General features: G+C 33.4%; 1 protein-coding gene across 1 annotated transcript in view; it reads right to left on the bottom strand.

Annotated features, from left to right (window-relative positions):
* The window catches only part of MANEA (mannosidase endo-alpha), a 60,665-nt gene that overhangs the window by 12,980 nt on the left and 20,308 nt on the right, over nt 1-27,377 (bottom strand). Inside the window, exon 3 of the mRNA XM_006200275.4 lies at nt 20,244-20,353. Coding sequence (XP_006200337.1) covers nt 20,244-20,353 — 110 coding nt within the window. The remainder of the gene's footprint in view (nt 1-20,243; nt 20,354-27,377) is intronic.

Below are 27,377 nucleotides of genomic sequence, written 5' to 3'. Positions count from 1 at the left end.
GAACTATCATTTCATGTATATCAGAATGACTATTATCAAAAAGATAAAGAATAAGAAGTGTTGCTATACATGTAGAGAAAAGGAAACACTTTTGCATTGTTGGTGGCAATGTTAACTGGTATGGCCACTATGTAAAACAACAGGGAGGACTATCATACAATCAGGCAATTCCACTACTGTCTATCTACTTGAAGAAGACAAAAACAGTACTTCAAGAAAATACAAACATTCTAATGGTCAGTACAGCACTATTTACACAGCCAATATATGGAAACAACCCAATGTCCATCAGCACATGAATGGATTTAAAAAATGCATTGTATGTGAGTATCTATACAGTATATTCCACCATAAAAAATAATGAAATCTTGCCATTCGCAACAGCATGAATGGACCTGAGGGCATTATGCTAACTGAAATAAGTCAGACAGAAAAAAGACAAATACAATACCATCTCACTTATATCTGGAAAAGACAACAATAAAAAAACAAGCTCTTAGAAATACACAACAAACTGGTGGTTGCCAGAAGCTGGGGGTGGGAAGTGGCCAAAGGTGTTCAAAACATACAAATTTTCAGTTGTAAAATAAATATATCATGGAGGTACAATATCCATGGTGGTGTAGTTCATAATACTGTATTAGCATATTTGCAAATACTTGAGAGAACAGATCTTAAAAGTTCTTATCACAAGAAAAAAAATTCTGAAACTATGTATGGTGATGGGTGTTAAGATTTATCATGTTGGTCATTTCACAGTATACCTAAATGTCAAATCTTTACCTTATACACCTGAAACTAATATATTAGGTGTCAATTATACTTACAAAGTATAAAATCAAAGAATATCTCAAGTGAAAAATGGAAACATAACATACACAATCATGGGATATTGCAAAAGCAGTACTGAGAGAATAAAATGCATATATTAAGAAATAAGAAAGATTGCCAATACGTCCACCAAGACTGAATCAAGAAGAAACTGACCACTTGAACAAACTGATCACTAGAAATGAAATCGAATTAGCAATAAAAAACCTCCCTACAAATAAAAGTCCAGGACCAGACGGCTTCACCGGGGAATTCTACCAATCATACAAAGAACTCATACCAGTCCTTCTCAAATTCTTCCAGAAATTTGAAAAGGAGGGAATACTCCCAAACTCATTCTATGAAGCCACCATCACCCTGATACCAAAACCAGGCAAAGACACTACCAAAAAAGAGAATTATAGGCCAATATCACTGATGAACATAGATGCCAAAATCCTCACCAAAATATTAGCAAATAGAATCCAACAGCACATAAAGATTCTACATCATGACTGAGTGGGGCTTCTCCCAGGGACACAAGGGTGGTTCAACATACGCAAATCAATCAATGTAATACATCACGTCAACAAGAGAAAGGACAAAAACCACATGATCATCTCAATTGATGCAGAAAAAGCATTTGATAAAATTCAACACCCATTTATGATAAAAACTCTCACCAAAGTGTGTATAAAGGGAACACATCTCAACATAATAAAAGCTATATATGACACTCCTACAGCCAGCATAGTACTCAATGGTGAAAAGCTCAAAAGCTTCCCACTAAAATCTGGGACAAGACAAGGATGCCCACTATCACCACTCCTATTCAACATAGTCTTGGAGATCCTAGCCACAGCAACCAGGCAAGAGAGAGAAATAAAAGGAATCCAAATTGGAAAAGAAGAGGTAAAGGTGTCACTATATGTCGACAACATGTTACTATACATAGAAAACCCTAAAAGGTCCACACAAAAACTACTAGAGCTGATTGAGGAATTCTGCAAGGTAGCAGGTTACAAGATAAACGTTCAAAAACCAGTGGCATTTCTTTACACTAATGATGAATCAACAGAAAAAGAAAGTAAAGAAACAATACCCTTTAAAATAGCACCCAAAGTAATAAAATACCTAGGAATAAATCTAACCAAGGAGGTGAAAGAATTATACACAGAAAACTATAAACCACTGATGAAGGAAATTAAAGAAGACTTTAAAAACTGGAAAGATATCCCATGCTCTTGGATTGGAAGAATCAATATTGTTAAAATGGTCACACTGCCCAAGGCAATCTACAGATTTAATGCAATCCCCATCAAATTACCCAGGACATACTTCACAGAACTAGAACAAATCACAATAAAATTTATATGGAACCATCAAAGACCTAGAATTGCCAAAGCATTACTGAAGAGAAAGAAAGAGGCTGGAAATAATTACTCTCCCAGACTTCAGGCAATACTATAGAGCTACAGTCATCAAGACAGCATGGTATTGGTACAAAAACAGACATATAGACCAATGGAACAGAATAGAGAGCCCAGAAATGAACCCACAAACTTTTGGTCAACTAATCTTCGACAAAGGAGGCAAGAATATACAATAGAACAAAGACAGTCTCTTCAGCAAATGGTGTTGGGAAAACTGGACAGCAGCATGTAAAACAATGAAGCTAGAACACTCCCTTACATCATACACAAAAATAAACTCAAGATGGATCAAAAACACAAACATAAGACAAGATACAATAAACCTCCTGGAGGAAAATATAAGCAAAACATTATCTGACATACATCTCAAAAATTTTCTCCTAGAAGAAATAAAAGCAAGAATAAACAAATGGGACCTAATGAAACTTACAAGCTTCTACACAGCAAAGGAAACCATAAGTAAAACAAAAAGACAACCTATGGAATGGGAGAAAATTTTTGCAAATGAAACTGACAAAGGCTTGATCTCCAGAATATGTATGCAGCTCATACGACTCAATAAGAAAAAAATAAACAACCCAATCCAAAAATGGGCAGAAGACCTAAACAAGCAATTCTCCAAAGAAGACATACAAATGATCAATAGGCACATGAAAAGTAGCTCAATATCACTAATTATCAGAGAAATGCAAATCAAAACTACAATGAGGTATCACCTCACACCAGTCAGAATGGCCATCATTCAAAAATCCACAAATGACAAATGCTGGAGAGGCTGTGGAGAAAAGGGAACCCTCCTTCACTGCTGGTGGGAATGCAGTTTGGTGCAGCCACTGTGGAAAACAGTATGGAGATTCCTCAAAAGACTAGGAATAGACTTATCGTATGACCCAGGAATCCCGCTCCTGGGCATATATCCAGAAGGAACCCTACTTCAGGATGACACCTGCACCCCAGTGTTCATAGCAGCATTATTTACAATAGCCAAGACATGAAAACAGCCTAAATATCCATCAACAGATGACTGGATAAAGAAATGGTATATTTATACAATGGAATACTACTCAGCCATAAAAACTGACAACATAACGCCCTTTGAGGCAACATGGATGCTCCTGAAGAATGTCATTCTAAGTGAAGTAACCCAGAAAGAGAAAGAAAAATACCATATGAAATCATTCATATGTGGAATCTAAAAACAAACAAACAGACAAAGCATAAATACAAAACAGAAATAGATTCACAGACATAGAATATAAACTTGTGGTTGCCAAGGGGGTGGAGGGTGGGAAGGGATAGACTGGGATTTCAAAATTGTAAAATAGACAAGATTATACTGTATAGCACAGGGAAATAAATACAAGATCTTATGGTAGCTCACAGAGAAAAAAATGTGACAATGAATATATATATGTTCATGTATAATTGAAAAATTGTGCACTACACTGGAATTTGACACAATATTATAAAATGATTATAAATCAATAAAACAATGTTAGAAAAAAAAGAAAGATTGCAAATAAATAACCTAACTTTACACCTGAAGGGACTAGAAAACAAATTAAGCCCAAAGTTAGCAGAAGAAAGAAAATAAGATTCTAGCAGAAATAAATGAAACAGAGACTAGAAACATAGAAAAGATCAATAAAGACATGTTTTTTTCAGAAAGCAAAAAAAAAAAAAAGGCACATCTCAAGCATAACTAAGAAAATAAGACAGAAGACTGAAATAAAGTCAAAAATGAAACTGGAGAAAATACAACTGACAGTACAGAAATACATCTATGATGAAAAGAGACTACTATAAATAATTATTAGCCAAAAAATTAGATAACCTGGAAGTGGATAACTTCTTAGAATCATTTAACCCTGCAAGAGTGAACCAGGAAATGGAAAGTATGAACAGATCAACAACATTTAAGGAGACTGAATCAGTAACCAAAACCTGAAAACCCCAGGACCAGATGGCTTCACTGATGAATTCTACCAAACATTTCAGGAAGAATTAATGCCAGTCTTTTTCACTCTTCTAAAAAACTGGATAGGGGGGAACATTTCCAAACTTATTCTATGTGGACAGCATTACCCTGCTACCAAAGCTAGAAAAGAACCCTACAAAAATAGAAAACTATAGACCATATCCCTAAGAACACAGGTGCAAAAATGCTCAATTCTAGCAAATCAAATTCAAGAATTCATTAAAAGGCTTATATACCAAATTGAATTTATTCCTGCAATTCAAGGATGGTTGGACATATGCAAATCAATAAATGTGACATACCATATTAACATAATGAAAGATTAAAATCATATGATCATCTCAATAAGTACAGAAACATCATCTGAGAAAGTACAGCATTCTTTCATGAAAACAGATTGTGTATAGAAGGGTCACACCTAATGATACTGAATGCAACTACTATACTCAGTGAAGAAAAAGAAAGCTTTTCCTCCAAGATCAGGAACAAGACAAGGGTGCTTTTTACCACTCTTATTCAGGCCAGACAAGGAAATAAAAGGCAGCCAAATAGGAAAGGAAGAAGTAAAACTGTCACTATTTGCAGATGACATGATATTATATATTGAAAATCCCAAAGACATAACTATACTAGTAGTTGAATTTAGTAAAGTTGCAGGTCATAAAATCAGTACAGAGAAATCAGTTGCATTTATATTACACTAACAGTGAAACATCTGAAAAAGTGAAAAACAAACAAAAAAAAATCCCATTCACAGTAACTTCAAAAACAATAAAATACCCAGGAATAAATTTAACCAAGGGAGTGAAATACCTGTATGAGAACTGTAAGACTTTGCTGAAAGAAATCAAAGAAGACACAATACAATGGAAAAAAATGCCATGTTCATGGATTAGAAGAGTTAATATTGTTAAAATGTCACTACTGCCCAAAGCCAATTATAGATTCAGCATAATCACTATCAAGATCCAATGGCATTTTCCACAGAAACAGAAAAAAAAGATCATCAAATTTGTATGGAAACACAAAAGACTCTGCACAGCCAGAGTAATCCTAAGAAAAACAAAGCTAGAGTCATCACATTCCCTGTTTTCAAACTACATTGCAAAACTATAGTAATCAAAACAGTAAGATATCGGCATTAAAAACAGAAACATAGATCAATGGAACAGAATAGAAAGCCCAGAAACAAACTCACACATAGACTGTCAATTATTCTATGACTAAGGAACCAACAATATACAATGAGTAAATGACAGTCTCTTCAATAAATGGTATTGAGAAAACTGGATATCCACATGCAGAAAAAGAAAATTGGACCCCTATCTAACATCACTCACAAAATTTGCCTCGAAATGTATTAAAGACTATTTTATACTGTGTGTTGGGTAAGGGAATAATATCCAAAATTTATAAAGAACTCATACAACTCAATTTTTAAAAATCTGATTAAAATGTGGGCAGAGGACATTTAGAAATATTTTTTCCAATGAAGACACCACAATGGTCAATTGATACATGATAATGTGTTCAATATCACTAATCACCAAGGAAATGCCAATCAAAACCAAACTGAGACAGCCACAGTAACAAATGTGAAGTGCTATCATCAAAAAGGTAAGAAACAAGTGCTGGGTGAGGATATGGAGAAAAGGGAACCCTTTTTCTTGTCTTGGGAATTTCTTTGAAGAAAATCACCTGAACTCTGTTCTCTGCAGCATTATTTACAATAGACAACATGTAGAAACAATGTTAAGAGTCATCAATTGGTAAATGGATAAAGAAGATGTGGCACATATATACCATGAAAAGCTATTCAGTCATGAGGAAAAAGGATATGCTGCCTTTTATTGAAAACACATCGCACCTTTAAGGTCACTATGCCAAGTGAGATAGATTAGACAATGAAAGACAAATATTGCAGATCTTTTATAGTGAAATCCCAGTAAAATTAAGTTGAAAACAGACAGGACTGATGGTTACTAGAAGCTGGGGGTGGGAGGATGAAAAAGATGTTAAGGATATATACTTGCAACTAGCAGATAAACAATTGAGGTCCAACACACAATACAGTGATGATATACAACAAAACTGTATTACATTCAACTTGCTAAGAGACTAGATCTTAACTGTTCCCATCACTAGAAGAAACGGTAATTGGGTGACATGATAAAAAGTATTTGCTATCAATGGCAATGATATTGCAATATAAATGTATCAAATCAATGCTATATACCTTAAACTTACACAATTTTATATGTCAATGATACCTCAATAAAATAAAAAATTAAGTGAAAATCTGCTCATGCTTTTCTTTTCAAACTTCTCCACTCCCTCTCTCTCCTGCATACCCTCCATCCTCCCCTACAATTAGAATGAGGCAGATCTTCCTACTCCTACGTGGTGCCATCATACTCTTCCTGAAATTACTTGTGTTTGTCTCTGACCTCCAGTAGATCGCAAGGTTTCAAGTACAAAGATAGTATCTTATCCTTCTTAGTACTATCAGCATCTCCAATAGTACCTACCACATAGAAGGCCCTGAATGAAGGAATACATGCATGAGTGAATGAATGATTTCCATGCAATAGATAACAGTCAATCTCTAGGTCTGCCATTTATATTCCTCATTTAGGTAAGTTTCACCAAGTTTTAACCATAAATTTGTATCGTTAATTTAAGAACAAGGCAAAAAGGGAAAAAGAGAGGTCATAGACAATAAGATGTTTTTCAATGGAGCTGAAAAATCATTTGGATCTTTACCACATGCAGGTTTCACATGGTCAAAAATCTGCAGAAGCCAAAGAAGCAGATACAATGGTAACTCTAGAGCAATAGGCCAAATAAAAAAATGGATGCTGATAAATCAGTAGTATGGTAAATGTGATCTATATATAAAGTAGAAAAAAATATGCTCTTTTACAATATGATACAAAATTTATTAAAATGCAAGAATACCACCAGTGGCTGAGTTAGTTCTTTCCCCTACAATCCTGAGCAAAGAGAAAGAATCACTGTATCTGCCTGACTTTTTTATCTAGATGGATGGTTTTATTCTGTCGGGTTTGATGGGATGATATTTTATAATAATGCAAAACTGAGTGGCTTTCAAAGGGGAACATTTGTTTATTTCACATAGGTCTATGGATTGGCTATGATGACTCTGCTCCAGACTGTGGATCAAGTTCAGTTCTGCTCCTTAGGTCTGTCATTCTGGGTCCTAGGCAGAAGGAGCACCTGGGGCATGCTGTTCTCAGAGAAGAGGAACACAACCATGGAAGCACATATAATGCTTCTGCTCAGACATGTAATGAAGTTTTCTTACATCTCATTAGCCAAAGCAAGCCATCAGGCCAAGCCCAGCATCAGTGAGGCAGGAGGTGAACTTGCTTGTTCCATAGAGAGAAAGGAAAACAGGAATACTGGCTAAAAATAATACAATCTACCAAAACATCTCTATCATGTTTCATACACGAGATTATTTCACTGTGGTGTTCTTAATCGTGTAAAATGGGGAAGATAAAGTGGTAAATATCCAGCTCTGATTTTTATATTCTCTACAAAACTAACCTACTCAATGACAGGTAAAAGTGCTACAGTGCTTGCTCCAGTGAATATGCAGACAAGTATATAAAAGAGCAGATATCTAAATCTCTTTGAAAAATCATGATTTACATTTTAGTTGTACTCAATTACTCTTCTAAAAAATAGTCTACAGTTGCTAAAGATAATGTAAAACAAGTAACCAAAGAGTCAATTTTGTTATACTTATTTGTTTAAGACTTAAAAAGCACTCACCTAAATGACTTTTAGTTGAAGTTAATAAATCAAAACTGCAATTAAAACACATTTAGTGACTAATATTAGTTAAAACATTATGTAATCTAAACTAATGAGCTATGACAAAAGCTTAGCTGCAACAAATTAATTCCTTAAAAACTCTATTCCTGAACAACAAAGAAAATAAAGACAAACATTTTCAGCTCAAAAAATACAAGAGTAAAAACAAACTCAAGAATGAAAAACACATTAATCAAGATTGAAGTAGAATTAATATATTAAAATCATTAGAGTACTTATTTAAAAGAAAATAAAAAAATTGAAGGGCTTTTTTTTGGGAAACAGACTAAGCAAATCTATACTGATCAAATTGGGGAAAAGAGCAGATTATTTCCTTGCTTTGAAGATTAGCAAGCAAAAAGGTGTTATTATTGGGCCTACTTATTTTATATTTAAAGTTTCAGGTCTGGTCAGTTATGTGTATTGTAGACCCCAGATTATCAGCATAGAACTCACAACATTATTATTCATCTATTTGTATCACAGTGCCTTAGAAGTATCAATAATTATAGTAAATTGTTATCATTAATTAAACATTAAGTTTTACTTGTATTAGGAAGCAAAGGAAAGTTTTCCATTATTTACAAAAACAATTTACTACACTTCATCTAATTATAAAAAATGTTGATGCCCAAAATCAACACAACAGAAATCACACAAAAATCCAATAAATAAAACCATCTTATGGCTTCATTCTGTCATTCTACAAATGAGGCAGGTAAGCCAAAAAGATGAAGCAACTAATGTTAAGATTCCAGAATTACTCAACTGAGACAAAACTCCAGACTCATGGTTCCTGGTCTATTTTTTTTTTTCTTTTCTTCTTTTTTTTTTTTTTTTTTTTTTTTTAGCACTGTATAGAGTTCATTCCAAGATACAAGGTCAAAAAATTGTTCTAAAAATTTTGGAAAATATTTGGAATCAGACAGGGTAATTTTTCTGATCATGACATATGCAATTTGAAGAACAGAGTTCAAGCATGTTGGCAATTAGACCTTTCTGACACATTCTCCTACACAGAAGCCTATACAGGAGAAAAACCAAACTGTCTTCATGCATCAGAACATTTCACTTTACCTTTTAGAAACCTCCTCAAAGTACTAAAATTGCCAGCTCTCTTGAGTTGTGAAGGCCTCTTACTTCCCATCTCCCAGGATTAGAGTAGGGCCTGGGGACAGAAGAGTGGCTTTTGGACCTGTTTTGTGGAAAATAAATCATATTTATCCAATCTCAGACCTGACGCCAGAACCGGCAGGTCTGTCTACCTGCAGATTTCAAGTACCAATAAGAGCTCACTGAATGGAACTGAGGGACATGGCAGATGACAGCTCTTGCCAGTCAGCTAATTTAAGAGATGCTACCTTAGCTTCAGGATTGTAAAGTAGAAAGAGAAGGCTTCATCGACCAGAATTTAAAAAAAAAAAAATCTTGCCTATTTAGCTATTCTCTTTCCCTAGAGTCCCATTTCTATTCCCCCAGTAACTACTGAATCTTTAAGCTGCAAAAGGAATATTAAGACAAACGAATTTTTCACATTTTTATGTGGAAATAAATATTTCAACTGTGATCCATATTATCTCTTAAAGAGCTTATTCAATTAGGTATACTGGACAAATCAGCCTGTGTTCCATTAGGCTATATAAACTGCAAGAAGACTCAGAGCAAATGAAAATCTTCAGCAATTTTTAAGAGTGATAGCCACCTGAGAACTCAGGGTAAATAGTCTCTAGTTAAAAGATACTCTAATTCATGTTTTCAATACAATTTTCAAACACACTGCATTGAAAAAGAATAAACTTGAAGAAAATTGAATAATCTGAGAAGAAGCAGAATTATTAGACAAGAAAATTATTGCCCAAGGACTCAGAACAGCAGGGGGGATAATGCAAAAAACTAAACCAGTATCATGAAGGTAAGATCATTAATAAACAATTCTTTTACACTTGACTCTAAATGATTCTTGAATTACTATCAGATTCCTATATTAAGTGCCTTGTTTCTAGACTCTGTATTACATTTCACTGATCTGTGTATACTGATGCTAATGCCACACTCTTAATTTCTGCCATTTTAAAATACATTTTGGTATCTGGGAACACAAGTTTTCCCTCATTAGTAACCATTCTAAAGAAGTCTTATGTTTTTCCTAACACATTTATAAACTTTAGGATTAGCCTGTCAAATTCTTCATTTAATATCTCATTGAAACTTTTAACTGAGATTATAGTAAATTTACAAATTATATTTAAAAAAATACAATTAGAATGGCCACTTTTGCGATTCTGAATCTTCCCAAAAAATTCACGTTTCTCCATTTATGCAAGTCATTCATATCCTTCAAAAGGCCAGAGATAACTGTATATCATTGCTATGTTATATTCAATGTAGTTTTGCCCATATTTTCCCCTTTAATACAGGAATCCTATTGGCTTGTGAATTTTTTTGGTTCTAGTCACCTTACTGGACTCATTAACAGTTTTTAGATGATTTTCATGGGTTTTGTAGATATTTTCCACTTGCAAAAAATGACAATTTTACTTAGAATATGTTTTACTTTTGTATTTTTTAAATTAAACCACTTTGTTCAGAATCTCTATAATAGTATTCAACAATACTGACTATAGAGGGCATTCTTGACGGATCTTGGTTTAATAAGCATACTACTATTTTTCAATTAAGCATGGTATTTGATACAGTTTACTAAAAGATACCCTTTATCAAGTTAACTTCTGTTAAGTTTTATTAGTAATTAGTTTTATTTCCTCAAAAGTTTAGTATCAAGAGATCATGTTTTCTCTCTTTTAAATAATCAATGAAGTTTTATTTACTTAACTCTTAACAGTGTTTACTATGTGCCGACACTAAGTGTTTTACATGTATTACCTCATACAATCTGTATAACCATTTTGTAAAGTATATTTTGTTACTTTTTCCATTGAGAAATGAAGAAACTGAGGCATAAGAGTTAAATATGTACCTAGTAAGTGGTTGATCCAGGACTGAATGTAGCAGATTTGGATTCAGATTTTATACTCTTGAACCCACTCTTAAATTCTTGCTAATAAACACTTCTAATGTAAGTTTTCTTCAGGAATTTTGCATATATTTTCACTAATGAGATCAGTCTATAAATCTCTTTCTTGTATTATCCTTGTTCAGTTTTTGAATCAGAATTGTGCTATCATTATAAGTAATATAATGAGTAAGTAAACTTGCCAATCTTCCCTGGTAGCCAGTCTCCAAGATGGCCACCAATGCCCCCCATCTCCTAATATTCATAACCTGTGCAGTTGCCGCCCACATTATACCAGGGGTGGTTTATCAATAAACCAATAAAATTGGGCATAAGTGATAGTCACTTCCTATATTAGGTCAAAAAAAGATTGTAGCTTCTATACTGAACTCTAATCATTCATTATGGGGAAGCCAGCTGCCGTGTATTAAGGAGACTCAGGTAGTTCTGTGGAGAGGCTAACCGAGAACTAAGTCCTGTACACACTGAAACATAAATCAACTGTACTTCAGTTAAAACAGACATAGCTAGAACAAATAATCCTAAAATTTATATGAAATCACAAAAGACCCAGAATTTCCAAAGCAATACTGAAGAAAAAGAATGAAGCTAGAGGACTAACCCTCCCAGACCTCAGACAATACTACACAGCTACCGTAATCAACATAGCATGGTATTGCTATAAGAACAGACATATAGATCAAAGGAACAGAACAGAGAGCCCAGGAATAAACCCAGAAACTTTCTGTCAATTAATCTTTGACAAAGGAGGTAAGAACGTACAACGGAATAAAGACAGTCTGTTCAGAAAATGGTGTTGGGAAAAACTGGACAGCTGCATGTAAATCAGTGAAGTTAGAACACTCCCTCACACCATAAACAAAGATAAACTCAAAATGGCTTAAAGACTTAAACATAAGACAAGACACTATAAACTTCTTAGAAGAAAGCATAGGCAAAACATTATCTGACATACATCTCAGCAATGTTCTCCTAGGGCCGTCTACCCAGGCAATAGAAATAAAAGCAAAAATAAACAAATGGGACCTAATTAAACTTACAAGCTTTTGCACAGGAAAGGAAACCATAAGCAAAACAAAATGACAACCTACAGAATGGGAGAAAATATTTGCAAAAGATGACAAAGGCTTGATCTCCAGAATACATAAACAGCTCATATGACTTAACACAAAAACAACCCAATCCAAAAATGGGCAGAAGACTTTAACAAGAAATTCTCCAATGAAGACATGCAAATGATCAACAGGCACATGAAAAAATGTTCAACATCGCTAATTATCAGAGAAATGCAGAGCAAAGCTACAATGAGGTATCCCCTCACACTAGTCAGAATGGCCATCATTCAGAAGTCCATGAACAATAAATGCTGGAGAGGGTGTGGAGAAAAGAGAACCCTCCTACACTGCTGGTGGGAATGTAGTCTGGTGCAGCTGTTATGGAAAGCAGTATGGAGATTCCTCAAAAGACTAAAAACAGACTTACCATGTGATCTAGCAATCCCACTCCTGGGCATATATCCAGAGGGAACCTTAATTCAAAAAGATACATGCACCCCAATGTTCATAGCAGCACTATTTACAATAGCCAAGACGTGGAAACAACCTAAATGTCCATCAACAGATGACTGGATAAAGAAGCGGTGGTATATTTATACAATGGAATACTACTCAGTCATAAAAATGCCATTTGCAGCAACATGGATAGACCTGGAGACTGTAATTCTAAGTGAAGTAAGCCAGAAAGAGAAAAAAATACCATATGATATCACTTATATGTGGAAAAAGAAAAGACAAACTTATTTACAAAACAGAAATAGACTCACAGACATAAAAAACAAACTTATGTTTACAAGGCAGCAGGGTGGAAGGGGGTGCGAAGGGATAAACTGGGAGTCTGAGATTTACAGATACTGATATACATATAATAGGTAAACAAGTTCATACTATATAGCACAGGGAACTATACTCAATATCTTGTAGTAACTTACGGTGAAAAATAATACGAAAACAAACATACATAATGCTTATGTATGACTGAAGCATTATGCTGTATACCAGAAATTGACACAACATTGTGAACTGATTTTATATATATATATATTTTTTTTTTTAAAAAGTCAGTATCTGGGTTGCAATATACACAACACACACAAAAGAACTAAGTCCCATTCCAATAGCTCAAAGAAACTAAGGACTGTCAACCACCACATAAGGCTTGGCAGTGGATCCTCTAGGCTTCAGATGACTATAGCACCAGCCAACAGCTTGACAGTAACCTTCTGAGAGGTCCTGAAACAGACCCACCAGGCTAAGCCACTTCCAGATTGCCGACCTTTAGAAATTGTGTGAGCTATCAAATGTTTGTTGTTTTAAACTGCCAAGTTTTGGGGTAGCAATAGATAATGAGCAAATTCTCCACTGTATTTAGCTGTCACAAGAATCAACTGGTTATTGAAGGCTGAATAGAACTGACAGGTAAGATGTGCTGCTCGGAGGAAGACATAGTTAATAAACTTGTAGAATTTTTTCTAGGACACAAGTCAGTTTAAATTTTTTAAACTTCTCTCTGCACACAAAAAAATCTTTTTTTGTATTTTCCAAGAATACAGCCCATTTTTTATATATTACAAATATGGTGCTAAAAAATCTTAGTCTCTTCTGTCCCTATAGATATATTTCCTTTCAATTTTTAGATATACTGTTTTCTCTTTTCTTTTTTAATCTCACCAGTGGTTTGTCTATTGTTTTCTTACCCAAAGTGGAAAAATAATTTATCCCAGCTACTGATTTTGGAGGTTTTGCATTTTATTTAATCGCTCACTTCATTCTTATTAATCCCTCCTTCTACTTTTAGTTTATTTCATTATCTATGTCCTACTAGTATTGATAATTTCAGTGCTATTTATTTGTAAATCATCCTAAATTTTCACTTTTGATCTTTAGTTTTAAAAGAAGTGTTATTTTTAGTTATAATGTTATAATTAAAATTGTAGATAACTTTGTACTTCTTAAATGTTTCTTTTGGTCTTATTTTTAAATGTTCAGTGGTACTGAATATTATCAGAGAATGCAGACTGTATGGTTATATTTTTATGAATTTTTAAGATTAATGTTGCCAACTACTACATAACTGATTTTTGAAAAACATCCCAGGGTTTTAAAAACAATTCTTATTCTTTTGCTATTCGTTATAAAATTTTCCTTTGTAGTCCTATTCAAAATTCTTTTAATCACTACTTCTATTTGTTTCCATGATTCATTAATTTCTGAAAGAAATACAATTTTAGACTGAGATATTTTTCTCATTTGTTAACATACCTTACTATCTGGGTAGAATGTACTTGGCCTTGCCTAATGCTGTCTTGAGACATTCATCTGCATTTTTTATGTACATGGGGGTGTGTGTGTTGTATGAGGTTTAAATGAAAATCACATTTTGACAGATTTTTGAGCAGCAGTTTGTTTTCTAACTACTTTAAAAATAAATTCACATGGTTAACAAAACTTGCTTTTAGTACATCTTTGACATTCAAGATACTTAGACATGTAAATCTCACTAATTACTGTATTATCTTCATAAAAGAACACTGCAATCCTCTTTCTTTTCTGCTAAAATAAACAATAAGTATATGAATATAAAACATACATAGAAAAATAGTAAGGAATTTTAGGTTGTAATCTAGATGACTCAGAGGGACTGTAATCTAGGGACTCAGAAATTTTTTAATGAAAAAATGTATTAAAAATGATTCTAAGTCATTATTTTCACATCAAGATTTTAATTAAAATGACTACTCCAAAAATTGTTATTATTATTCTCATGTCCCAAAGAATCATTCATGAGTAGCTTGGTAATAAAATAAAATACCTTTAGAGATTTAGTTCAAGATGGCAACAATGTAGGAAGATCTTTAACTTACCTTCTCCCAGGGACACAACAAATCTACAACTGTATAAAGAACAATTTTCTCTGAAAGAAATTCAAATCTTAGCTAAGCAATTCCTACATACTGGCTGAACAAAAAAACACCCATGCTGAAACAGGAAGGAGAAGCTGAGACACAATCTAACCACAAAGTCCACTCCTGGCATAGAGTTTCACAATCAGGAGGGAACCCACAACTCAGAGCTCCTTCCTGAGGTGCACAGAATTTTAACTCCACATCTGGCACCCCAACTTCTAAGACCTGCACCTGAGACACTAGCACCGAAAACATTTAGCTTTGAAAGTTAACGGGGCTTATGTCCATGAGACCCACTAGGCTATAGTGAATGGAGAAACATTACTTAAAGGGCTCATGAGGACTTACTGTGTCTACCTCCCAGGGCCTAGTACAATGGCAGCCAAATAAAATGCCTAATCTTTCTGTAAAAGATACCTGTATGTTTATCTTAAAGCTTCAGCCTAAGGGGCAGACATCTAATTTAAGGCATACCTACAGGCTTACTGAATACTCTCCAAAAACCAAGGAGGCTGGCAAGAGCCACCCCGGTATTCTCCCTCTGCCTCACCCCATGTCACCAGTATTTCCCGGAAAGAAGCTTGTGCACACATCTGGTGGCCCAGTTTTACGGCTGCTACTAAGGGGACACTCTGATTAACTGGCTCTAGTGGCCAGGGTGGTTGACATTTGTGGGTCCCACAGAACTGAAACAAATGGAGAAAGAATTCATAACCAGCAACAACTCACAGGACAAAGCACAGAGGCAACAGACAAGTGCTCAATCTTTCTGGGAAAGAGAACTATTGTCCTATTTTCCTAGCTTTGGCCTAAGGGAAAGACGTCGAATTAAACACACATCTAGGGTCCAACTACAATCCTGTGCAGAGATCAGGGAAACCAGTGGGCACCACCTTTGCAAATACCCTCTGCCCAGCCCCAGGTAGCTGGCATCTCTGTGAAAAGAGCTTCTGCCCACATTTGGTGTACTTTTGTGGTTGCTGCCCAGAAGAAATATCCCTTGGTAGCCTGGCTCTGGTTGTTAGCAAGTCTTGTGTTCACAGATTTAACAGGAGGGCACAAAGGAAAAAAAGAGTTCTTAACTATCATGCAGGGCTCAGCACAATAGGAGCAAATAGAAACGTCTGTCTCACAGGCTTCCATGGAAAGAAGTATATATGTACAACTTAAAAGCCGCTCCCAGAAGTCTGGCTTCCAATCAGCCTGAATTTAGGCATTGAGATCCTCCCCTTTACGACACTGACATGTCTTGGCAAACTCTCAATTGCTGGGAGCCACTAAGAACCAAGTGGGCTGCTTGGACAATCACAAGGGTTTGAGAGACAACCAAGAACTAGGACACAGTCGAACATTAAGGTTCACGTCCTACACAAGGCAACACTTTCAAAACTGGGAGAAGAGGATACTGGTTGTTTTATCTAATGCATAGAAACCAACAAAGTGTGTCAGGGAAACTAAAGAAACAAAGGAATATGTTCTAAACAAAAGAATTTAACAAAAACTTCAGGAAAATACTTAATGAAAAAGAGAAACGATTTACATGACAAAAAGTTCAAAATAACTAATAAAGATGCTCAGCAAGGTCAGCCGAGAATTTCAACAAATAGAAAGTATAGAAAAGTATCCCACAGAAATGATAGCTTTGAAGAATACAACAGCTGTACTGACAAATATAATAGAGGAGTGCAAAAGCAGATTAGAAGAAGCAGAAGAAAAGATCAATGAACTCGAAGACAGGGCAGCTGAACTCATCCAACTAGAACAGCAAAAAGAAAAAAAAATTTAAATGAGTGAAGATAGTTTAAGGACTTTATGGGAAAACATAAAGAGGACCATTATTCACATTGAAGGGCCCCAGAATGAGAAGAGAGAGAAGAGAGGGCAGAAAATTTATGTGAAGAAATAATGGCTGAATACTTTCCTCATCTGGGGAAGGAAACAGACATCCAGATCCAGAAAGCTCAGAAAGTTCTAAATAAGATGAATCCTAAAAGACCCACACCAATATATATTATAAATAACTTGTCAAAAATTAAAGACAAGAAGGGAAACTTTAAAGAAGCAAGAGAAAGACACCTTCTTTCATATAAGGGAACCCCCATAAGACTGTCAGCATATTTTCCAGCAGACAAGTTGTAGAAGAGAGTGGCATGATAAATTTAAAGTAACAGAAATAATTAAACAGCCAATTACTCTACATGGCAAAGTTATCCTTCAGAACTGAAAGAGATACAGCTTTCCAGAAAAGTAAAACATAAGAGTAATGACCAACAGGCCAACCCTACAAGAATGTTAAAGGGACTTTTTAAGCTGAAACAAAAGTGTGCTATTAGTAACAGGAAAAAAATTAGAAGTATAAATCTCACTGGTAAAAATAAACATATAGTAAAATTTAGAAAAACATAATGTTGTAAAGATGATAGATTAATTACTTATATGAAGTGCTAGTATGAAGGTTAAAAAACAAATAGTAAAAATAACTATAACTATAATAATTTGTTAATGAACATGCAAGATTAAGATGATGTCAATGGTGACTTCAAAAATATCAATAGGGGAAAGTAAAAATGTAGAGCTTTTGACTGTTATCAACTTAGATTATTACAAATATAAATTGTTTTACATAAGAATTATGGTAACTATAGACCAAAAACCTAGAGTCGGTATGCAAAAGATAAAGAGAAAGGAATCTTACACTATCACTATAGAAAATCATCAAATCACAAAGTAAGAGAGCAAGAGAAGTAGAAAGGAAAAAAAAATTATAAAACAGCTATAAAATAATAAATAAAATGGCAGTAACTCCATACCCATCAATAATTAAGTGTAAATCAATAAAAAGTATAAAAATTCTGGAAAAATAAAAAAAGAAAAACCAGACAGTGGCTAAATGGATTTAAAAAAAAAAAGCCATCTATATCTTACCTACAAGAGTCTTCCTTATATATACAAAGACACACAGTCTGAAAACAAAGGGATGGAAAAAGATGTTTCATGTTCATAGAAACCAAAAGAAAGCTGGGATGGCAATACTTACATAAAACAAAGCAGAACATAAAACAAACATTATAATAAGAGATAAAGGACAAAGAAGGTTATTACATAATGATAAAGAGATCAATATAATAAGAGGATATATAACATTTTAAAATATTTATGCACCCAACATAGAAGCACCTAATATAAAAGCAAATATTAACAGACCTAAAGGGTGAAATAGCAATACAATTATAATAGGGGACTTTAATACTCCACTGACATTGCAAATGGATATATTCCTAGAAAAATACAAACTAAATCATGAAGAAAATCTGAACAGACCAATTAATAGAAAGGAGATAACCAGCAATAAAAAACCTCCAACAAACAAAATCCTGGATCAGACAACTTCACTGGTAAATTCTACCAAACAGTCAAAGAAGAATATCAATCGTCTCAAATTCTTCCAAAAATTAGAAGAGGTGGGAACACTTCCAAACTCATTTTATGGGACAAGCACTATCCTGATACCAAAACCAGACAGGGTATCACAATAAAAGATAATTACAGGCCAATACACTGAAGAACAGAGATGCAAAAATCCTCAACAAAATGTTAATAAGCTGAATTCAACAATACAACAACAGGATCATACACCATAATCAAGTGGGATTTATTCCAGGGGTGCAAGGATGGTTTAATACCTGAAAACCAATCAATATGATACACAACATTCACAAAATAAAGGATTTAAGTCACAATGTCATCTAAAAAATGCAAAAAATGCATTCAACAAAATTCAACACCCTCTCATGATACAAACTCTCAACGAAGTTGAGTGTAGAGAAAAAGTACTTCAAGAAAATAATGGCCATATATCACAAGCCCCCAGCTAAAGTCATACCTAAAGGAGAACAGCTGAATGTTTTCCTTCATGATCAGCAACAACTCAAGGATATCTAATCTACTCTCACCACTTTTATTCAGTATGATATGGAACTTCTAGCCAGAACAGTAATGCAACAACAAATGAAAGGCATCCAAGTCAGAAAGAAAGAGTAAAACTGTCTATGTTTGATGATGACATTATGTGACACACAGAAAACCCTAAAGACTTCATCAAAAAACTGTTAGAATAAGCAAATTCAGTAAACTTGCAAGATACAAAATCAACATACAAGAATCACTTGCATTTCTATTCACTAATAATGAACTCACATGGGCAAATTAAGGAAACAATCCCATTGACAACTTCATCAAAAAGATTAAAATACCTAGAAATAAACTTAACCAAGGAGGTGAAAGATCTGTACACTGAAATAAAGATGTTAATGAAAGGCATTTAGGAAACAGAAGTAAATGTTAAGATATCCCATATTCAAGACTGGAAAAATTAATATTATTAAAATGTCCATACTACCCAAAGCAATCTATAGATTCAATGCAATTGCAAAGGCATTTTTTCACAGAAATAAAAGAAACAATCCTAAAATTTGTATGAAACCACAAAAGAGCCTAAATAGCCAAAGCAATTTTGAGAAGAACACAGCTGGAGGCATCACATTCCCTGACTTCAAACTATATTACAAAGCTATAGTAGTCAAATACTTTGGCACTGTCATAAAAAGACATACAGATCAATGTAACAGAATAGAGGGCCCAGAAATAAACCAAGTACCTACAATTAATTTACAACAAAGTAGCTAAGAATATACAATGAGGAAAGGATAGTCTCTTCAATAAATGTTGGAAAAACTGAGCAGCCACATGCTAAAGAATGAAACTGAACCACCATCTTTCACCATAATAAGAAATTAACTAAAAATGGATTAAAGCTTTAAGCATACTACCTGAACCCATAAAACTCTTAGAAGAAAACAAAGGCAGTAGGCTCCCTGAAATTGATATTGGCAATGATTTTTTTTTTGGATTTGACACCAAAGCCTCTAGGATGTGAAGTACAACTTGGTAATTATAGTTAATAATACTGCATTGTATATTTAAAAGTTGCTAAAAGAATAGAACTTAAAAATTGTCATTACAAGAAAAAAAAAACTGTAACCATGTGTGGTGATGGAAGTTAGCTAGACTAACTGTGATAATCATTTCACAATATATACATATATCAAATCATTATGTTGAACACCTTAAATCAATCTAATATTATATGTCAATTACATCTTAATAAAAATAAGTTAAATAAAATACCTTTAGATTATATTTATGAGCTTTATCCAAAATAGTTGGTACTAAGTCATCAGTAGGTTGTCCATTCTCATCATTTGAATTGGGTGGGTACCAAGATAGGGCTAGTACACCTAAAGCAATGACCAAAAAGAAGGGAACAGTAAGTGCAGGAACAGAAATGACTACAGGTATTGTTTTTTTAAAAAAGGAAGAATACGGACTAAACTGTTAACAACAAAAATAAATACATTCTCAATGTTGTTTTGTTACTTTACTTACATACCACTTATGGTTATTTGATTACTTTGAATATTCAATACTTCAAAACTTTTTATTGGGCATCAGTATCTTTTAATTAATGAATATATTTTACTTCCTAGAGTAAGTTTTAGATTTACAGAAAAATTGTACAGAAAGTACAGTTCCTATTTATTCCTCTCCTTTTCACCATCCTCCCATGACACACAGTTTGTTAATATTAACATCTTGCATTAGCATGGTAAATTAGAATTGATGACCCAATGTAGATACATCATTAACTAAAGACCACAGTTTACATTAGGGTTCACTATTTGTACTGTACAGTTCTATGGCTTTTGGCAAATGTACCATGTCATGTAACATGACCCCACCATTACAGTATCATACAGATTAGTTTTACTGTCCTCAAAATCCTTTGTACTCCACTTACTAATCCCTCCTCCACCCACTCCTCCTCAGTCCCCTAGAAAGTAACTGATCTTTCTACTGTCTCTATTTTGGCTTTTTCAGAATATTATGTAGGCGGAATAATAAAGTAACATTTTCAGAATGGCTTCTTACACTCAGAAATACGCATTTAAGTTTCATTCATGTCTTTTTATGGCTTGACGGCTCATTCTTTTTATGCTGAATAATGTTCCATTATATTGATGTACCACAGTTTATTTGTCCATTTATCTACTGAAGACATCTTGGTTTCTTATAATTTTTGTCAATTATAAAGAAAACTCTTATAAACAGTCATGTGCAGATTTTTGTGAGAATCAATACAACAGAAGATTCAAGAAAGTTTTTAAAATTAGTTTATCCCTGTACTACCTACTTACTTTTGAACTGACAAACTACAAAAATAAAGTTTTAGAAACATAAGCCTGCAAAAAAAAATTACTAACTGGAGAGGGAATCTTTGAAATCAACTAATTCAAAGCCTCATTACATACACAAAGAAGCAGAAGGCCACTGAAAGTATGGTCCTAATTTCTAAATCAAAGAACAGACTCTTTAAGACAGGGAGAAAAACACAGTTTTACCAAAAGACAAGCATGTGGAAATATAGAAAACGCAAGGTTAGAAACTGGCAGAGAACTACACTGTAAGGCAAACTTTGTCGTCACCATGCCATGCATAGAGCAGTCCCATCTAGAGAAATAAAACAATTTCTAAGTAAGGTAACAGAAAAAAAAGTCTGTCCCCTATACACTCTGAAAATAAAAATAGTAACAAGAACACAAAGAAGTAGAAAAAAGAAGCTATAATACATAGGGCTTCAGGGAAGCTTTTGGCTAGCCAAGAGACCAGTCATATATAGGAAAAAAGATCACTGATGAGTTAAGTGTTTGCAGACAACTGATTAAACATTCAAGCTGCCTACTTTCCCAGTTTATTGGAAGAACACCAATGAAGAGTGACAATAAAAATTTTCTCAACATGGGACCTATGAAAAAATCCTGAAAAAAAAAAGAGAAAAAGAACGTGAGAAAAAAATTATAAAGGAGAAACATACAAAAGATTATGCCATAGAGCTCAGGAAAATTAAGAGCAGAGCAAGGGTCCATAAAATGAAAAACAAAACAAGATTACTGTTTCTAACAGGAGATTAGGTTACTCAGACCAAAATTCTTAGTGAAAACAAATTATAAAATATGGGAACAAAAAATTTCCAAAAGCCAAAGAACGAAAAAGAGCAAAGAATTACCTATCTAAAATGAAATGAAAATGTGAAGGCAGAGCTGAACAACGAAGTCAGTTTGCCCTAAGCATAACCCCTCAAAATCAGTGCATTAAATCCCAGGTGGACAATGCTTGGAAAGTCCTTTAGCTTTAAAGCGAATTTCAAGTGGCTAGTATTTTCTACTGTACTGCTAAGTGCAGATATAGAATATTTTCATTATCACAGAAAGTTCTATTGGACAGCCTTGCTAGAGTATTCTAATTCATCAAGCACCTTACCAACGAACTTGTTCTTGTCCAGTGATTTTCCTTCCTATCCTTGCTGAAGAAATAATAGATTGGGGAGAATATTCATTATTCTTCCTTATCCTATCATTGTGTTTCCGTTGCTTTATTGTATCAATTATCATTTATACATGTTGAAATATATCCCCATATTGTGATCCACAATCCAATTTATCTTTGTATAACATCTTTTGGACTGTGTCACTCATGAGTTCTGAATTAGTAACGGCCTGGGAACCAGGCTAAGGATGCTCTTACTCCTGAGGAGGCTCGGTGCATTTAAAATGTTAATAAATCCTTCACAGTAACCAGAAAGGTCTTTCTAAAATATGTCAACCAAGTATCATTTATACATAAAATCTACTATTGTGTATTTCTACCATTCTAATTGCTTAGTGAAAAGGGATACACTTTAAAGTTCATTCTTAGAGTATTAGCATATTAAATATAGATCATTTCATAACGATGTCATTCCTCCACAGTGCTTATCACAGGACTTTCAATATAACTAATACTCAATAATTTTCTGTTAAGTAATGCTTCTAAATAAGGTAATGGTTAAGGCACGAGGTATGAAATCAGACAGGCTTGGAGAATCCAGTCCCAATTCTGTCACTGATACATGTTTATCTTTAGGTAAGTTATTTGTACTTAAATTTTCACTTGTAAAATGAGAATAAATTCAGTTCATAACCTAAAAGTCTGTCCTAAAAAGCACACAGGAGGGAATGCATTATGCAGAGTAAAACCTCCCCACAAAAGTGATTATAAAAAACATATAATAACAAGAAGACAGTAAATAAGTACATTTGCATATGTTTGCCTCCACAGAGCTTGTGATAGGTTCCCATATATATGGGGAACTTACTTAGTGCTTCTTTCTAACATCTCAAATATTCTTTCAAACTAAGACTTAATAAAAAGAAGGCAAGCCCATTTCCAGGCATAAATACTACACAGGATGACACAATTTGAAAAAATTACAAAGCATGAAAAAGGCAAGAAAAATAATGCACTGCCAAAGCAATCAACAGACCCACACTCAGATCTGAAACAGACACTGAATCATTGAACAAGGAATTTTAAAATTACTAAGATTAAATGTTAAAAGATCTAATGAGAAATATAGTTAACATGCAGGAAATACTAGCAGAAAGATGAAAACTAAAATAAATAGAAATGCTAGAAATGGAAAAAACATTAAAAGACATGAAGAATGCCTTCAACAGACTCATGAACAAACTCAGCAGAGCTGAGCAAAGAGTCAGGTAATTAGCAAGTACAAGAAATTACTGTAAAATAAACATAATAAGAAAAGAAGAAAACAACACATCCAATAGCTCTGGGATAAATATCAAAGTTCTAACATACATGTAATTGGAAAATCAGAAGTAAAAGGTACATGTAGAGAAATAATAGCTAAAAATTTTGCAAAGTTAATGAGAGATACAAAGAAATTAATTCAAGAAGCTTGGAGAACACAGAAAAGGATAAATACCAAAAAACAACTAAACATATCATATTTAAACTGCTAAAAATAAAAAACCAAGAAAAAAAAACTGCATAGAAAGTTAGAGGAAAAAGACAGATACAGGAAAATCGAGATACAAAAAAGATTTTTAAAAATTACAGCATATTTCTTATCAGAAATCATGAAAGACAGAAGATAATGGAATAACATTTTTAAAGTTCCAAAAGAAAACAAAACAAACCCCGAAAATCTGCTCAATGAGTATTCCATAGCAGATGAAACATCATTCAAAATAAAAGATACAAACAAAATGTAAAAACTTCATTGCAAGCAGATCAGTACTACAAGATATGTTAAAGTAAATTTCTGAGGCTGAATGAATGTGATAACAGAAATCCAACTGGATTTACTCTAAAAAAATGGGAAACATTGGAAATACAATAAATGAATGTAAAATTAATACTCTTTAAAAAAAATAATTTTTTTATAAGATGGACCTACTATATAAAGCTGTGGTCAGCAACATATTGCTCATGAACCAGCTCTTGACCTCCACAAGATAAGTCTTCTACACTCTTGTTTACATCTTGTTTATGGCTACCTTTACACTACTATGGCAGAGGTGAATGGTTGCTAAGAGAGTGTAGCACATAAAACTAAAAATATTTATTATTACCTGGTCATTCACAGAAAATGCTTGCAAACTTCTGGTGTATAATAGTAGTAATATATAGAGCCTTTTCAAATGTAAGAATTAATAACGTTAGCAAACAGTATGGGAAGGAAAAATCGGGATTATACTGTCGTGAGGTCCTTACGCTACATATGAAGTATATATTATTTGCAAGTAGACTCATTACATAAAGGTATATTTGGTAAACCTTAGGTTATCAACTAAAAAAGGAAACAAATACTAAGCAATAGTAGACACTAAAGGTAATCATTTATAAACTACTCTTCAACTAGTCCCCCCAAAATACAGGAAAAAATATGAAAAAGACAAATAATAAATGGAAGAAATAGGAAGAGATGCACAAGATAGTAGATTTCAATCAATTCAACTATATAAGTAAGTCACATTAGGTGCAAATAGTCTAATTACACTGATTTAAAGACAGAATTTTCAGATTAGATTTTTAAAAAGCAAGATCAAACTATATGCTGTATGTAAGAAAACCATTTTAAGCATACAAAGATGAGTTAAAAGTAAAAGAATAAAAAAGATATACGAGGCAAACATTAACCAAAGATTGAGCTGGAGTTGTTATATTAATATGAGGCAAAGTGACTTCAGAACAAAGAATATTACCAGCAATAAAGAGAGACTATTTCATAATAAAGGATTCGATTACCCCCAAAGATATAGTATTCTTAAATGTTTATGTACTTTAAAAAGACCTTCAAAATATATGAAGCAAAAACTGACAAACCTGAAAGGAGAAATAGATGAATCCATGTTTTTACTGGGAGACTTCAAAATTGCTTTATTAGTAATTGATAAAACAAGAAGAAAATTGGCAAGGATAAAGACAACCTGAACAATCCTATCAAGAACTTGAACTAACTGACAGTTTTAAGATACTCTATTCAAAAGCAGCAGAATTCTTCCAGACAATAAATGAAACCAAAAGTTGGTTCACTGAAAGACTCAACAATAATAATCAAACTCTAGAAGTACTCATCAAGAAAAAAAAAAACATTATCAAAAGCAGAAATGAAAAGAGGCAACATCTATACAGACTCCACAACTTTAAAAGTCTAAAACATTATAAACCTCTTAGAAGAAAACATAGGCAAAACATTATTCATTATAAATTTCAGCAGTGTTCTCCTAGGGCCGTCTACCCAGGCAACAGAAATAAAAGCAAAAATAAACAAATGGGACCTAATTAAACTTATAAGCTTTTGCACAGGAAAGGAAGCCATAAGCAAAACAAAACGACAACCTACAGAATGGGAGAAAATATTTACAAAAGATGAGACTGACAAGGGCTTAATTTCCAAAATATATAAACAGCTCAAGTAGCACAGGGAACTATATTCAATATCTTGTAATAACTCATGGTGAAAAAGAATATGAAAACCAATGTATGTATGTTCATGTATGACTGAAGCATTATGCTGTACACTGGAAACTGACAAAACACTGTAAACTGACTATACTTTAACAAATATATATACATAAAATAAAAATAAAAACTACATTTATGTAAACAGGAAAAAAGCATAAAAAAATACACATATCTTTCTCCAAAAAAAAACGACCAATTAGATTAAATGGACTAGTTTCTTAAAAGATAAAGTACCAAAACTCACTCTAGAATAGATAACATGAATTACCTTATATCTGTTAATGAAATTTATTTTGTCATTAAAAACCAATAAAATCACCAAGACAAGAAAATTTCATTGGTGAATTTTATCAAATAGATAAGAAAAACAAAAGCAAAAAACAAAAAACAACTCTACTCAATCTCATCCAGATATGAAAGAGAGAAGACTTAATTTTATAAGGTCATATCTAATCTAATAACAAAAGACAAAGGCATCAAAAATATAAAAACCAGACCAGTATCTTATATAAAAGGACTCAAACAAATCCTTTAAAAAGATTAGCAAATAAGATTTAACAATAAATAAACAGGACACTAAATCATCACCAAACTGGGCTGACTGCAGGAATAAAGGATTAGATTCAACATTTGAAAAAGCAATCCATATAAGTAACTATATTAAAGATAAAACAATCAATTGACCAAAAAAAAAAAATCACAACAGAAAGTGGTAAATACTTAAGAGATGAATAAAACAAAAACAAGACATACCAAAACTTATGGGGACGTGGCCAATGTGATGCTAAGGGGTAAACTAATAGCTCTAATTGCTTATATTTAAAATACAAGGAAAATCTCAAACAACTTAATTTTACAACTTAAGGAACCAGAACAAAAACAAACTAATTCTAAAGCTAGTAGAAGAAAGGAGATAATAAAAGATTAGATCAGAGGTAAATAGATAATAGAAAAATAGAGAAATAGAAAACCAGAAAATCAAAAACCAAAATTTGGTTCTTGGAAAGGATCACAAAATTAACAAAACTTTAGCTGGATTAACTAAGAGAAGAAGAGAGAAGACACAGATTACTAAAATCAAAGATGAAAGTGATGGCATTGCTACTGATTCTACAGAAACAAAATGAATATTAAAGAGTACTATGAACAATTTTATACCAGCAAATTAGACAGCCTCAATGAAATGGACAAATTCATAGAAACACAAAACTTACCCAGACTGAATCATGAAGAAACAAATAATCTGAATAGACCTGTAACTATTAAGGAAACTGAATCAGTAACAAAAATCTCCTGACAAAGAAGCCCTGTACCAGATGGCTTCACCAGGTGAATTCTACCAAATATTTAAAGAACTGAAACAATCCTTGTCAAATTGTTCAAAAACTGAAGAGG

The sequence above is a fragment of the Vicugna pacos genome, chromosome 8 (genome assembly GCF_048564905.1).
Source record: "Vicugna pacos chromosome 8, VicPac4, whole genome shotgun sequence".
Taxonomy (NCBI): Eukaryota; Metazoa; Chordata; class Mammalia; order Artiodactyla; family Camelidae; genus Vicugna; species Vicugna pacos.
The sequence above is the reverse complement of the archived record's forward strand: the minus strand, read 5'-3'. Positions and strand labels throughout refer to the sequence as shown.